Source organism: Brienomyrus brachyistius, unplaced genomic scaffold (assembly GCF_023856365.1).
Source record: "Brienomyrus brachyistius isolate T26 unplaced genomic scaffold, BBRACH_0.4 scaffold84, whole genome shotgun sequence".
Lineage (NCBI taxonomy): Eukaryota > Metazoa > Chordata > Actinopteri > Osteoglossiformes > Mormyridae > Brienomyrus > Brienomyrus brachyistius.
The window spans coordinates 327,801-343,401 of NW_026042359.1; the positions used below are offsets into that span (position 1 = coordinate 327,801).

Here is a 15,601-nt window from a genome sequence, read left to right on the forward strand (position 1 = left end):
TTTGCTACACGTCCACTGTAAAAGCAGGGCCACAAATAAAACACCACCTACGTCTCTGTGCTCAATTCAAACGGAAAATGTCGCCAAATCCATTCGCCATTTCACTATGTGCTGGCTAGTCATGGCGCGAGCATTAGCTGCGGACGCGAACAGCTTCAGCTTATCTTGCCACAATTCAGCTCGACTGTTTAAACTTCAGCCAAACACAACATTCTGTGTTAAGTGAGAATTCTAACGAGAAATAATAATTACTTACATCGTTCAATGGGTGCCCTCGGAATATCTGTCCTGCCGCTACTCCCATCCACTTCTAACTTAACTCGTCCATCTGTGTGGAGGTGCGCAAGAACGATGGGTGCCGCGAAGCTGCAGGAAAACAAACTTAAAAACCTGCACGGAAATATATTAAACTAAAGTTAGTCGGCAGAAGTGAGGAATTAAAAAAAAAAAAAACGATTTCTCAAGAAAAGATCATAAAACAGGAAAATGGTCAATAGCTCATGGAGTGATATTGCACACTGTACCTTGATTGTAACATAACTGCTCTATAATATATAATCGATTATATGCAATAGTGTTCAGGATTTGGGTGAAGTGTACTGTACACAGCACAATAATCATTGTGATAATTCCACACTTGCTGCAATATGTTTTCATGACTGTATTGGGGATATTTGCGGTCCGAAAAATACGTCCGCCTTGTGCTAAATGTGGACCAAAACAGACGGACTACGCAGCCCAATTTTCAAGGACCATTTTTGTTCTAAATAAAGGCCACAACGGGCCGACCAGATTTAGCCCATAAAATAATGTCCTGTGGACATTTGTTGCTCAGTGGCTCATGTTTAAGGTGGAAACTAGGGAATAAGATACGAACTTTAGCCTCGTTCCTGACAGTCATGTAAAGGAACTTTTTTGTTTTTCATTTTTAGAAACGTAGCCGAGGAGAAAAAATATGAAAACATTTTTTTATTAATTAAGGAACTATTTTATTTATTTCGGGAATTCGTGATTTGACAATTCACACATAATACAAAACGTAAATGCTAAGATAAGCACGGTATACATTTTCCAAAAGTGATGTTAAAAACATTGAACTTGTTCTTCTTGTACAGCTGATTGCGCATAGAAAATATTTTCCCCCCAATCAATTTCGAATCTCAAATATAGATTTAAAAATAAACGTTACGGTATCTTAGAACACTGTGACGCAAAAGTGCGGTTTTTGCGTATTAGAACACGTCATTTCGAGTGGTATAAAAAGGAGAAAGAGACGAGACATCCACATTTTTGAATAATGATGGCACACGACATGGAGCGAGTACTGATGTCCCCGGCTTTCGAAGTGTTCAACAAGCTTCGGCTCGCAGGACAGCTTTGTGACGTGGTCCTCATCGCAGACGGTGTTCAGTTCAACGCCCATAGAGTGATTCTGTGTGGCTGTAGCTCCTACTTCCAGTAAGTTGCTGTGGCTCATATATGACGATGCCAAAACAGCAAGGAGTCCGTTTTTTTCTCTCGTTAGCAATGACTTCTCCTTGGCAATAAGGCTCTAGGATGACAGAAAGTTTATATTAATATATATTATATTAAATTATGTTAATGTAGGTCAGTGCTGATCAGAAATATTTTTAAGTATACAGTACCACCTTAACGTTTAACATATAATAATAATAATAATAATAATAATAATGGTATAAATATATAAAAAGGGGACCATGTCCATCAGGCAAAAACAAAGTATTCCGGGGCACTTGCCCACCAGCCCAAGTGAAAAATATTATAGGGGGAGCTAATGTTGGAAAAATAAGAGTTAAAGCCCCTGGTCCCTAGTTCTTAGATGCCTATGTGATCATCTGTAGCGGGGCGTCCTTATCTCTGGTTTATTTCCATTTGGGGGTCCCTGGTTCAGAAGATTTAGAAAACCCCTTATTTAACTTTGCCTGCAAAACCCATATTTATTAGATGAGTCACTTCTGGATTGTTTTCAGGGCTCTGTTCACCACCGGCTGGAGTGATTCAGGAAAGCGGGAGTACCAACTCCCAGGCATTTCCCCTGAAACATTGAGGCAGGTCATCGAGTACGCCTACACGTACTCTGTGGTCATCACATCTGACAATGTGGAGAACCTCCTGGCAGCTGCTGATTATCTCAGTGTCCTGGGCATCGTGCAGCGCTGCTGTGACTTCCTGCATGAGCATCTCTGCCTTGACAACTGTGTTGGGCTTGTCAAAATCGGAGATGTCTACTGCCTCAAGGAGCTGCACCAGTCTGCATTGAAATTCCTCCTGAAGAACTTCAAGGAGGTTGCCATCAACTCAAACGAGTTCCTAGAACTCACGCTCGAAGAACTTTGTGACATCATGGAGCGGGATGAACTGAATGTCAGAGAAGAGGATGTGGTGTTTCACGCCATCCTCCGGTGGATCGAGCACGATCCTGCCACCCGAGAGGCCCACATTTCAGTTCTGTTGCCCAAGGTGAGTATAGTTATACTATGTTCTCATTGACTTGTGTATATAACAATAGAATGCTCATTGAGTGAAGTCCTTATTACTGTAGCTAGAGACTGAACCTCCATTTTCATGTCCCATGAGTCTACAACCAAGGCTTCCAGGTATTACACCTGGGAGGAGAGTGTAACAAATAATGGAAAACAACACACTCAAATGTCTTACATGAAATAAGTGTTAGCTGACACATCTGAGACTTTCTATGTAAATGGCTTCAGCTAAAGAAATTAAAATTTGCACTTACTGCTGTATCCTTAATGTTAGGAATTGCTCATCTCCAGAGATTCACAGAAAGCACTAAGGAACTCATGGGAATTCTCTCATTCTTATTTCCTGTGTAGGTTCGCATGGCTCGTATGGATCCAGAATATTTCATGAAGATCGTCAAAAAAAACGATCTAGTGAAGGCCAATGCGGCGTGCAGGCGAATTATCAGTGATGTCATGAAGGTCATCTATGATCTTGATGATGAAAGTCCACTCTCTGACTTTGAGAACCCGCTGATCCGCCCACGCTTGCCCTCTGACGTTTTGCTGGCTGTCGGTGGATGGAACATGGGCACTACTAACTGCATTGATGCGTATGACACACGGGCCGACCGCTGGGTGGATATCACGCAGGAGGAGCAGAGCAACTTAGCTGGTCATGGCATGGTGTACCATAATGGATTTGTGTACTGCATTGGGGGGTTTGATGGCCAACACTTCATTAATTCCGTGCGCAGATATGACCCGATAACACGAGAATGGCAGCAGATGGCCCCCATGCACTGGCATCGCTGTAATGTTAGTGTGGTTGTGCTCGATGGGTTCATCTACGCCATGGGTGGCCATATTGTTTTCAGGCCCCTCAATAAAGTAGAGCGGTACAACCCAGTAACCAACGAATGGACCCAGATCGAGCCCATGAATGAGAGGAGAAGCGATGCCAGTGCCACCACCCTGAATGGCAAGGTAGGGTAATGGGAGGGCGTCTGACTGTGTTTACCCTCATCTTCCCCTTGAAATTGAGTATTTTACACAGTCATGAGTTCTCTTTCTCTTCAGATTACTGAGTTTTTTTGGATAATTCATTTAGTTCATTTGGATAAATGCATTATTGGTCTCCATTAGGGGCATATTGGGTAGTGCTGTGGTGTCATATCCAAGACTTGTGAGATAGATGAAATGGTGTTCCCATGTCAGGTTTCCTTTATTCTGTTCCTGGGGGAGCAGAATTGAAAACTCTTTGCAGATTTCCCTTTTCAAACAGCCATACTAAACCTGAAAATTAGCTGATTATGGTGCGTTTGAGAAGGGAAATCTGCAAACTGTGTTCCGCCAGGACCGGAACTGGGGAACCCTGTCATACACTATGCATAGCACATACTTTTATTTTTGAGTCACAATGAACTTCATCTGTAACCTCCAAACCCCAGTCATATACAGTATAACGGTGTTCACAGTTAAATTGTTTTTCATAGATATACATCTGTGGGGGCCACAGTGGAACAGAGAGCCTTTCTACAGTGGAGTGCTTTGACCCACTCACTAATGAATGGAGCTTGATCACTCCAATGAGCACTCCCCGTCACAGCCTTGGAGTCACGGCGTATAAAGGGAAGATCTATGCGGTGAGTGATTCCTTTCTGTGTCAAATCTCACATTTTACCTGTAAGACTCATGGTTTTTTTGTCTTTGCTGCTGTGTCTTTCATTGTGATGCATTTAAACCAAACATAACAGTTAAATGCCAGAAATACCTGCTGCAAAGGCTTATCTTAATACACATAAAAACATATATGCTACCCTCTTTAGCCTCCCTGCATTCATTTCTGGGTTATAAATGGATCTGCTGGGGGTCTCTGCTACTAGCTCGGGCTGTAAAGTTTAGATTTTTTATTAATTATTTTCTCTAGTTCTAGATATAATTGGTCAGATTGTTGTTTTTTTCAGTGTCTGATTAGCTTCAAGTGTTCGTTTTAAGTAATAACAATAAAAAAGCAAAATATATTAGCATAAGGAGTCATTTTTGATGGCTCACAGTTTTCACCGAATCATACAAGTTTTCTGTTGCCCAAATCCATGTTTTCATTGCATATAGGTTGACATGTGTATATAAGCTTGTGTCATTTATAGACAATGGGAGGTTCTAAGGAGCCTGCTTTCATAGGGTGAAAATTGCTTAAGAGTTCATGACTTTGGGAAAGTTGATGTTTGCCCATCCTTTTGGCAAGCAAGTGATAATGAATCTTTGGCATCTCTCAGGTGGGCGGTATCAACAGGTCTGATCACCTGCAGACCATGGAGGTCTATGACCATACCACAAACCGCTGGCATGCTGTGGCCCCCATGTCTACACCACGCAGTGAATTTGGCATCGCAGTGGTGGACGACCTCCTGTTTGTGATGGGCGGCCATGATGGGTTTAGGGTAACAAACAAGGTGGAGTGTTATGATGCGGGGACAGGCAGCTGGTATCGTGCGCAGGACATGAGCAGAGCCAGAAAACACTTCAGCTGCTGCGTAGTGCCTGCGCACCCCCGCATCATAAAATACGCTTCACCTCGTTAGTCCCTGATGGCCACCAAGGAGGAAACCCATCTGCCCACAACAGCATGCCCAGTACGTAACCTCATTTACACCCCCCACCCCGAAGTCATTTTCCATGGCCTCGCTAAACTCCTCCCACACCTGAGTTTTTGCCTCGACGACCGCCGAAGCCGCATTCCATCATTTCATCACCGCTGTCCACCAGCAGGTTCGGGGAATGCCGCCACAACAGGCACCGACCACCTTACGGCCACAGCACCAGTCAGCCGCCTCCACAACGGAGGCATGGAACAAGGCCCATTCGGACTCAATGTCCCCTGCGTCCTCCAGGACATGGGAGAAGCTCTGCTGGAGGTCGGAGTTGAATCTTCTCCTGACATTGCATACTTAAAATAAAGTTCTCTTTTTCATATTATCTAGTTTGTGAAAGCGTCATAAATTTCCCATTTTGGATAAACGTTGTTCTCGTTTGACGGTTCTCTTCAGAAATTCCGCTGCAACCATCGGTGATTGCTAATTAAGCACTAAGGTTTTTCGTAATCAATTGAAATACTGGTTTAGTGCAACCCCTTCCCCTGGGACCTACAGTAAACATAGCCAGCAACTTGAATTTGGAGAAGGGATGTTACCTCTGCATTGATTACAGTATGTACTGTACACAATATTATTATATTGTGGGTATCAGAGTTTGCGGGTGCGGATGGGCAGGCTGGCAGGAAGGAGGCAGGGAAGGACGAAGCAGGGAGGTAGAATACGGGGAAAACTGGGGTTTTATTAGGGGGAAGACGGCTATGGGCAGAACGGGACATGACAACAGCACTAACATCAATGACGGACATCGGACAGGGCAAGATGTGGACTGAAGACATGGCAAAACGACAAGGTACAGCTAGGCATGATAGGGGAAGAACACGTGGATAATCAGGGGGCGTGGCACACAACGATCGTATGAGCCGGGCATGACAGTGGGTCTGTGTTCATAGTGGGGTACTGTAGGGTTCAATTTTAGGACCAGTACTGTTCCTAATTTACATTAATGATATTGACAGCAATACATACAGTAAACTGGCTACATTTGCAGACGACACCAGGGTGGGTGGCGTAGCAGACATTGATCTAGCAGCGGAGAGGCTACAACGGGATCTGGATTTAATTAGCGACTGCGCTGATACCTGTCAGATGAAATTTAACATACAGTAGATACATGTAAGATAATCATGCAGAGAGCAGAAATATAAAGTACTTGTATTTTATGGGTTCCACTGAAATAAAGGTAGCTGATTATGAGAAAGATCTCGATGTGTATCTTGATGCTTCTATGTCCCACTTTCGCCAGTGTGGGGAAGCAATAAAAAAGGCCAATAGGATGTTGGGTTACAAGTCTAGGTGTGTGGAGTTTAAGACAAGGGAAGTGATGCTACGATTATACACTGCTCAAAAAAATTTAAGGAACACTTTTTAATTAGAGTATAGCATCAAGTCTTTTAAACTTCTGGGATATTGATCTGGTCAGTTAAGTAGCGGAGGGGGTGATTAATCAGTTTCAGCTGCTTTGGTGTTAATGAAATTATGAACAGGTGAACTAGAGGGGTAACAATGAGACGACCCCCAAAACAGGAATGGTTTAACAGGTGGAGGCCACTGGCATTTTCCCCTCCTCATCTTTTCTGACGGTTTTTTCACTAGTTTTGCATTTGGCGACGGTCAGTGTCACTACTGGTAGCATGAGGCAATACCTGGAGCCTTCAGAGGTTGCACAGGTAGTCCAACTCCTCCAGGATGGTGCACCAATAAGTGCCATTGCCAGAAAGTTTGCTGTGTCTCCCAACACAGTCTCAAGGGCATGGAGGACATTCCAGGAGACAGGCAGATACTCAAGGAGAGCTGGACAGGGCCGTAGAAGGTCCTTAATCCATCAACAGAACCGGTATTGGCTCCTTTGTGCAAGGAGGAACAGGATGAACACTGCTGAAGCCCTACAAAATGACCTCCAGCAGGCCACTGGTGTGAATGTTTCTGATTGTTTGGTCAGAGACAGACTTCATGAGGGTGGCTTGAGGGTCCAACGTCCTCTAGTGGGCCCTGTGCTCACTGCCCAGCACCATGGAGCTCGATTGGCATTTGCCATACAATACCAGAATTTGCAGGCCTGCCACTGGCACCCTGTGCTTTTCACAGATGACAGCAGGTTCATTCTGAGTACATGCAAGGGCTGGACGCACAGGTCATGACAATTATTGTGTTATATTAGTATACTACGGGGTTAGCAAAAATATTTCTGAGCTACAGTTATTAAAGGTACCACCTTAACTTTTGGCATATAATAGCTGTGTAAAAATATTACAAAAAGTGGACCACGTCAATCAGTGGCAAAAATAATATTCCGGGGTACCTGCCCTCTAGTCTAAGTGAAAAATATTTTTAGGGAGCCACTGCTGGAAAAATAAGATTAAAGCCCTTCCTGACCCTAGTTCTTAAGTTCTTAAATTATTAAATGAGTCCCGTTGTGGTCCTGTTTTTTATTTTTTGTATGTCTCCTGTTAAAGTTCACTGAGAGTGACAACAAACTGGAGACAAATTCCTTGTGTGATCAGCCAAAAAGCTGATTCTGAGTCACATCTGGATTGTTTTCAGGGCTCTGTTCGCCGGTGACTGGAAGTATTCGGGAAAGCGAGAGTACCAATTCCCTGGCGTTTCCCCAGATACGATGCAGCAGATCATCGAGTACGCCAACACGTACTCTGTGGTCATCACATCTGACAATGTGGAGAACCTCCTGGCAACTGCTGATCATCTCAGTGTCCTAGGCATCGTGCAGCGCTGCTGTGACTTTCTGTATGAGCAGCTCTGCCTCGACAACTGTGTTGGGCTTCTCAAAATTGGAGATGTCTACTGCCTAAACGAGCTGTGCCAGTCTGCATTCGACTTCATCCTAAAAAACTTCAAGGAGGTTGCCATCACATCAAACGAGTTCCCAGAACTCACCCTGGAACAACTTTCTGACATCATAGAGCAGGATGAGCTGAATGTCAGACAAGAGGATGCGGTGTTTGACGGCATCATCCAGTGGATCGAGCACGAGCCTGCCACCCGAGAGGCCCACATTTCAGCTCTGTTGCCCAAGGTGAGTATAGTTATACTATGTTCGCATTGACTTGTGTATATAACAATAGAATGCTCATTGAGTGAAGTCCTTATTACTGTAGCTAGAGACTGAACCTCCATTTCCATGTCCCATAAGTCTACAACCAAGGCTTCCAGGTATTACACCTGGGAGGAGAGTGTAACAAATAATGGAAAACAAAACACTCAAATGTCTTACATGAAATAAGTGTTAGCTGACACATGTGAGACTTTCAAAGTAAATGGCTTCAGCTAAAGAAATTAAAATTTGCACTTACTGCTGTATCCTTAATGTTAGGAATTGCTCATCTCCAGAGATTCACAGAAAGCACTAAGGAACTCATGGGAATTCTCTCATTCTTGTTTCCTGTGTAGGTTTGCATGGCTCGTATGGATCCGGAGTACTTTATGAAGATTGTGAAAAACAACGATCTGGTGAAGGCCAATGCGGCGTGCAGGCCAATTATCAGTGATGTACTGAAGATCATATATGATCTCGACGATAAAAGTCCACAATCTGACTTTGAAAGGCCACTGATCTGGCCGTCTGGTCGGGGTCTGGGCTGGTGCGCTTCTCGGCTGCTGCGGGGTCTGGGGTGGTCTTCTGGTCTCCTCGCCAGAGGACAAAAATGGGGTCCACATAGAGTATATATGGGGAGTGAGAGTATGTGTACAGCGTTCATTTCTGTGTATCTCTATGTTGGGTGAATGTGTAAATATTTGTTTATGTGTGCATGAGGGTGGGAACGTATGCTTGTATATGTGTATGCCTGTTTGTCTATACGCATGTGTCAGGTTGGGTCCTAGACTCCACCCGAAATAACATCTCGGGCTCTATTCCCCCCCGCCACACTCCCTGCCGGTGGATGGGGCCCCCGGCCGCTGGTGCGTTGGTGGTTCTCGATGTCCAGGGCTGGGTGCTCGGGTGGGTGCTGGCTCGCCCTTGGCGGTTGCCTGGCGGGATTTGGCCCTCCTGGCTCTGTCGGGCCCTTGCTGGGGGGTGGGGGGGCCCTTGGATCTCTGGGCCCAGGGCCTGGTCTGTTCTGGTGGGGCCAGCCGCCGGCGGAGCCTGCGGGCTCGCCGCCACAGCCCCCTGGGGCTCCTGCACGGTGGCTGCCGGATGGCCTCCCTCCGGAGCTCTCTTCTGCCATTTTCTGGGTGAGGGGCTGCTATTCTCCCTGCGGTGGTCCTCCGGGGTCTCTGGCTGTCTGGGGTCCGGGCCTCCTCCGTGTCTGCTTCATGTCCTGAGGGATGGGGCTGTGGCTCCCCACACACACTAAAAGAAAAAGAAAGGCCACTGATCCGCCCACTCCTGCCCGCTGACATCTTATTGGCCATTGGTGGCTGGAATTTCCGCAAAACCAATTGGATTGAAGCCTATGACACCCGGGCCGACCACTGGGTCGATGTAACGCAGGGGCAGGAGATGCTTGGCAGCGTGTACTTAAATGGCTTCGTGTATTGTTTTGGGGGTTTTGATGGCCACAATTTCACCAACACTGTACGCAGATTTGACCCCGTCGCACGGACATGGCAGCACATGGCCCCGATGCACTGGTGCCACTGAAATGTTAGCGTGGCCGTAATTAATGGTTCCATCTATGTAATGGGTGGCCATTTACGCTTCTCGCCTCTAATCATAATCGAGTGATATGACCAAGAAGCCAACGAGTGGACCATCATCCAGCCCATGCATGAGGAGCGACAGGATGCCAGTGCCACCACCCTGAATGGAAAGGTAGGTTAATAGGAGGGCGTCTGACTGTGGTTACCCTCATTTTCTCCTTGAAATTGATTATGTTACATACTCAGTAGCTCGCTTTGTCTTCAAATGCTTGATTTCAATCCATAATTGTTAATTCAGTAAACGTCAGTGTTTAGATAAAACATAAATGACCTTGCATTGTTGCTCTGCATTAGTGGCACATTGGGCAGTGCTGTGGTGTCCAGCTCTGTGTTTTTGCAATTTTGCCCACAGCCCAAGACTTGTGAGATACAATAACTGGTGTTAACATAGGAGCTTTCCCCAATTCCAGTCCTGGAGGGTCAGAATCCTAAACAATTTGCAGATTTCCCTATTCAAACAAACCTAGTGAACTTAATTAGCTGATTAAGCTGCGGTTCACAAGGGAAATGATCACAACTAACTGTAAATTCCCTACCAATGCCCATGTGCTTCCTGTGGTAGGTTCCAGGTTCACCACCACCCTGTACCGAATAAACTTTTATGGAAGATGGATGGATTAAACATCTATTAGCTAAATGTACATTTACGCTTTCTAGATCTCCATCTCCAATCATGTACAGCATAACACACATCACTTTTGAACCATTTTTCCTAGATATATATTTGTGGGGGTAGCAAGGGAGCTCAGACTAATTCCACTGCCGAGTGCTATGATCCACTCACGGGCGAATGGACCTTGATCACCCCAGTGAACACTCGCCGACGTGGCCTTGGAGTAGCGGCATATCAGGGAAAGATCTATGTGGTGAGTGATTCCTTTCTTGTACTCTGAAACAAAGGAGTCAAATCTCAAGATTTATCTGAGACTCATATTTTTTGTCACTGCTGCTGTGTCACAGATTGTAATGCGCTTAAATCAAACAAAAGAATTCAGTGGATAAAATCACCTGCTGGGAAGGCCCATCTCAATACACATACTGTATGCTCCCTGCATATCAGGGTTATAAACGAATATTCTTGGTAGTAAAGCTTAGATTTTTGATTACAGTTATATTCTGTAGTTCCATACATAATTGCTCTGGTTGTTGTTTTTTCCAGGGTCTGACTACAAGTATTATTTTTAGTGCTAATAAAAATAATAAAAAAAGCTATTTTTTTGATGGATGACAGTTTTCACTGAATTGTGCAGGTTTTCTGTTGCCCAAATCCCCTTTTTTCACTGCAGTTATGTTGACATGTATGTTGAACACAAATTAGTTATAAGCTTGTGTAGCTATATAGACAATGGGAGGTTCTGTGCAGCCTGCTATTATAGGGCGATAATTCCTTAAGAGTTCCTGACTTCGAGTAAGGCGATATTTACTTATCCGTTTGGTACCCGAGTGATCACTTACCATTGGTGTCTCCCAGGTGGGCGGTACCAACGGGGCTCATCCAATGTGGAGTATGGAGGTTTATGACCCTGCAACTAACCAATGGCACGCTGCGCCTCCCATGACAAAACCAAGAAGCTACTTCGGCATCGCAGTGTTGGACGGCTTGCTGTTTGCAATGGGCGTCTGATGGGTTCAGAGTCACTGCCAAGGTGGAATGCTATGATGCAGAGAAAGGCAGCTGGTACCGTGCGCAGGACATGATTACGCCCAAGAGGAACTTCAGCTGCTGCACAGTGCCCCCCCGCATCGTACAGTATGCTGCACCTCGCCCACCTGCCCCCATCTGCCTGCCTGGTGGGTAACCAGGTTACGCATCTGCCGGTGTGGCTAGCAGCACTGGACTTAATCAACAGAAACAGTGGACACTAACAAGAATCAGAAACATTCACCAAAATAAGGAAAATGCCTCTTGAATAATGGACTGAGGGAACAGAACTTGGACCTTACAGTGGAGTCAGAGCATAGAGGTTAAGGCACTAGAACAGCTATCAAAATGCAATTATGGCAAGACAATTGCTTTCCTTTGTTATCGGATGCTGTAGTGGTTTGCTCCTGTTGTGTAACATGCCACTTGTTTGCATGCATTTGTTAATTGCCTTGTTCTCTCCAACCATTTCTCTGTCTTAGAGCATCTGCCAAATGAATAATACACAGAGCACAACTATAGCAGAGCTCAGCTGGGACCTCCTGCATGCTTTTACAGCAAGCAATGAGTGTGCTCTTCTAGAACGGATTTAATATCTGGCTACGGTTGTTGGGGACATATGTGTTAGATATGTGAATTCATACAAATAAAGACCTTATATTTGTATTTTTATCACATGTGTTATCACATTAATTTTATGAGTAGTATCTTCATAGAATTTGTGCCGTGTGTGTGGTGTTCTCCATATTAATTCATATCTCAATTAAACATTATAACCAAGATGCAGCCAAAGCCCCAAAAATACATTCTGAATATCAGTCATTTAACAAAAACAATACAGAACAATGTTCTTCGACCTGATCCACAGGAACCCCCAGTCCGTCCACGTTTTTGCTCCTTGCCAGACAGCTGGTGCTGGGGTCCACAAGAAACACTGATAAAACATAATATATATGCAGACCGAATGTCTATGGCACCCCCTAAAGGAGCATCATATCCGTAAAGAACTGGCTTAGGTTTCATGCCACAGGACCCTCCTGAGCATGAAAGCCAGCTTCTGCTTCTGGTTCCAGCACTTAGCCAATCTACTGACCCTTCATCACCGATTGCGGAGTTGGAAACATTCAGGTGGATCAGCTGACCTGCATGCATGCATCCAATCAGAAGCAGCAAATTTCCCTCCATTTTCCCCTTCACCTTCTTTTTCTCTTATCAGCTTACAGTTATATTTCCTGTTACTCATCTCAGTTGGTCCTAGTGAATTAATATTCTCTCATTTGTTAAGTGCTACTATTTATTGTCTTTCTGTGAGTTAAACTGAAGGTTACTTTCCCCTATAGACCGTCTCTTCCTCCTATCAGGCAATCATAGGCCAGTGGGACAGGAGGGAGAGTTCTACCCTTTTTCACTCAGGGTGACTGGAATTTTCCAAACAAACGGGCAGTTACAGAATCCCCCATTTGTTGCAGTCTCCAGAAATGAATGTTATATATGAACCATGTGGTACAGTCTGATTAGACAAAAGCATCCCACAGAGCTGTTTCTGATCTAAATGAACAAATTCTGAATTATGACTCTTGAGCTTTGTTGATTTTAGAGTTTTCTGCCATCTGGAGTAGAAAAAAAAACACATTTATCTCAGAATTCTGACTTATTAAGTCGAAATTCTGATTTTTTTTCCCTCACAATTCTTACTTTATTTCTCATTATTCTGAGTACTTCTCTAACAACCAGCAATTAGTCGGAGACATCACTTCTGCTCCAGCTTTAAGGGTTCAGTGAGATTTGCACACAGCAGCAGACAGGAGCGAAGGCTACAATGGCTGTATCTGCTCTGTCCAGGCATTTTATTATTTCCAATTGTGTGTGTGAATGGTAGCCTACATCGGAACTTGTAATTAATTATCCTGTAAATGTTAAGCTGGTTTGAAATGAAAATGGGCAATAGAACTTATCTCTTGCCTAATAAGTTGTGGTACAAGCATATCTAACGTTAATGCTTCGTGCATTAGACATATATAATATGATGTCTACCATTAATGTAATAACTGCCAATAATGTGCTAATTTTCCCCCTTAATGTAATAAAGGCTGATACAGTAATAACTTACCAATATCATATTTGAATCAAAAACGCATCACATTATTACATTATAGGCTTTATTACACAAAAAAACTGGAAAATTGTTATGTTATTAGCAGTTATATTAACAGTAGTTTACAGTACAGTTTACACAGCAGTGATTAGCTGATACAGACCCTAACAATCGTGACATCACACAATTTCTTTTGACTGCTTATGATGTTTTGCACACTACTGTACACACACGTACACACACACACACACATATATATATATATATATATATATATATATATATATATATATATATATATATATATATATATATATATACACACACACATATTTATATGGTTGATTGCCCACAAAACTCAACTGTGATTAATCAGCCTGTTCTCCAGACCAAAGAACAGTGAAAGCCATTCTAAATTAACCTACAAGAAGCAATTCCTGAACACAAAGAAGAAGATGTGCTACATGTCTTTATGGGGACTCTGCATTCATGTCTATGGGCAAAACCCTAATCCCAACTATGAAAACGTTATCCTCTACCCAGCCCGAACCCACAGTCGTTGCTTTTGTAGTTCTCTCCTACCATTTATATTGTCACAATGAACTATAAGATGTACAAGTAAAAAGTTTGTATATAGTATAGCATGAAAAAGAATAAGAAAACTCAGCCAGAGTGGAATTGTTTATATATATATAAATATATAAAACACTCGTGCGCTCTTGCGTTGTGTACACCAAAAATGACGGTTCCACCATACACTGCGCTAGGCTATATCGAGTGTGATGTTAGCTGCAAAAGACGCAAGCTGATCCCAACTTCACTTTGCTACACGTCCATTGTAAAAGCAGGGCCACAAATAAAACACCACCTACGTCTCTGTGCTCAATTCAAACGGAAAATGTCGCCAAATCCATTCGCCATTTCACTATGTGCTGGCTAGTCATGGCGCGAGCATTAGCTACGGACGCGAACAGCTTCAGCTTATCTTGCCACAATTCAGCTCGACTGTTTAAACTTCAGCCAAACACAACATTCTGTGTTAAGTGAGAATTCTAACGATAAATAATAATTACTTACATCGTTCAATGGGCGCCCTCGGAATATCTGTCCTACCGCTACTCCCATGCACTTCTAACTTAACTCGTCCATCTGTGTGGGGGTGCGCAAGAACGATGGGTGCCGCGAAGCTGCAGGAAAACAAACTTAAAAACCTGCACGGAAATATATTAAACGTGGAGGAGTTAGTCGGCAGAAGTGAGGAATTACAAAAAAAAAAAAAAAAAAAAACGATTTCTTAAGAAAAGATCATAAAACAGGAAAATGGTCAATAGCACATGGAGTGATATTGCACACTGTACCTTGATTGTAACATAACTGCTCTATAATATATAATCGATTATATGCAATAGTGTTCAGGATTTGGGTGAAGTGTACTGTACACAGCACAATAATCATTGTGATAATTCCACACTTGCTGCAATACGTTTTCATTACTGTATTGGGGATATAAGCGGTCCGATAAATACGTACGCCTTGTGCTAAATGTGGACCAAAACAGACGGACCGCCCAGCCCAATTTTCAAGGACTATTCTTGTTCCAAATAATTGCCACAACGGGCCGACCAGATTTAGCCCATAAAATAATGTCCTGTGGACATTTGTTGCTCAGTGGCTTATGTCTAAGGTGGAAACTAGGGAATAAGATACGAACTTTAACCTCGTTCCTGACAGACATGTGAAGGACCGTTTTTGTTTTTCATTTTTAGAAACGTAGCCGAGGAGAAAAAATATGAAAAAAAAAATTATTTATTTTTTTTTATTTCGGGAATTCGTGATTTGACTATTCTTACATAATACAAAACTTAAATTCTAAGATAAGCACGGTATACATTTTCCAAAAGTGATGTTAAAAACACTTGTTCTTCTTGTACAGCTGATTGTGCGTAGAATATATCCCCCCCCATCAATTTCGAGTCTCAAATATAGATTTAAAAATAAACGTTACGGTATCTTAGCAGAATGTGACGCAAAAGTGCGGTTTTTGCGTATTAGAACGTAGCTACACGTCATT

At 43.4% G+C, this 15,601-nt stretch overlaps 1 protein-coding gene across 4 annotated transcripts; it reads left to right on the plus strand.

Moving 5' to 3' along the window:
* The first annotated feature begins 1,325 nt into the window (after positions 1-1,325).
* Positions 1,326-5,459, plus strand: LOC125727016 (kelch-like protein 10). 4 transcript variants are annotated; one of them, XR_007388502.1, is made up of 6 exons: positions 1,326-1,458; positions 1,992-2,481; positions 2,856-3,467; positions 3,977-4,126; positions 4,760-5,116; positions 5,250-5,459. XR_007388502.1 is itself a non-coding variant. In XM_049003571.1 (5 exons), exons 1-5 carry the CDS (start codon positions 1,328-1,330, stop codon positions 5,063-5,065), a joined length of 1,689 nt encoding a protein of 562 aa, XP_048859528.1. In that variant the 5' UTR covers positions 1,326-1,327; the 3' UTR covers positions 5,066-5,459. The 4 variants fall into 4 exon arrangements, 2 of the variants coding, with proteins under 2 accessions (XP_048859528.1, XP_048859529.1); XR_007388503.1 differs by having other exon boundaries at positions 5,253-5,459; XM_049003571.1 differs by having other exon boundaries at positions 4,760-5,459.
* The last annotated feature ends 10,142 nt before the right edge of the window (positions 5,460-15,601 follow it).

Coding starts and splice junctions, on each gene's coding strand:
- LOC125727016 (XM_049003571.1), top strand. CDS start 1,328: ATGTCCCCGGCTTTCGAAGTGTTCAACAAGCTTCGGCTCGCAGGACAG. Junction 2,482..2,855: donor TTTCAGTTCTGTTGCCCAAG/GTGAGTATAGTT, acceptor TTTCCTGTGTAG/GTTCGCATGGCTCGTATGGA. Junction 3,468..3,976: donor CCACCACCCTGAATGGCAAG/GTAGGGTAATGG, acceptor TGTTTTTCATAG/ATATACATCTGTGGGGGCCA.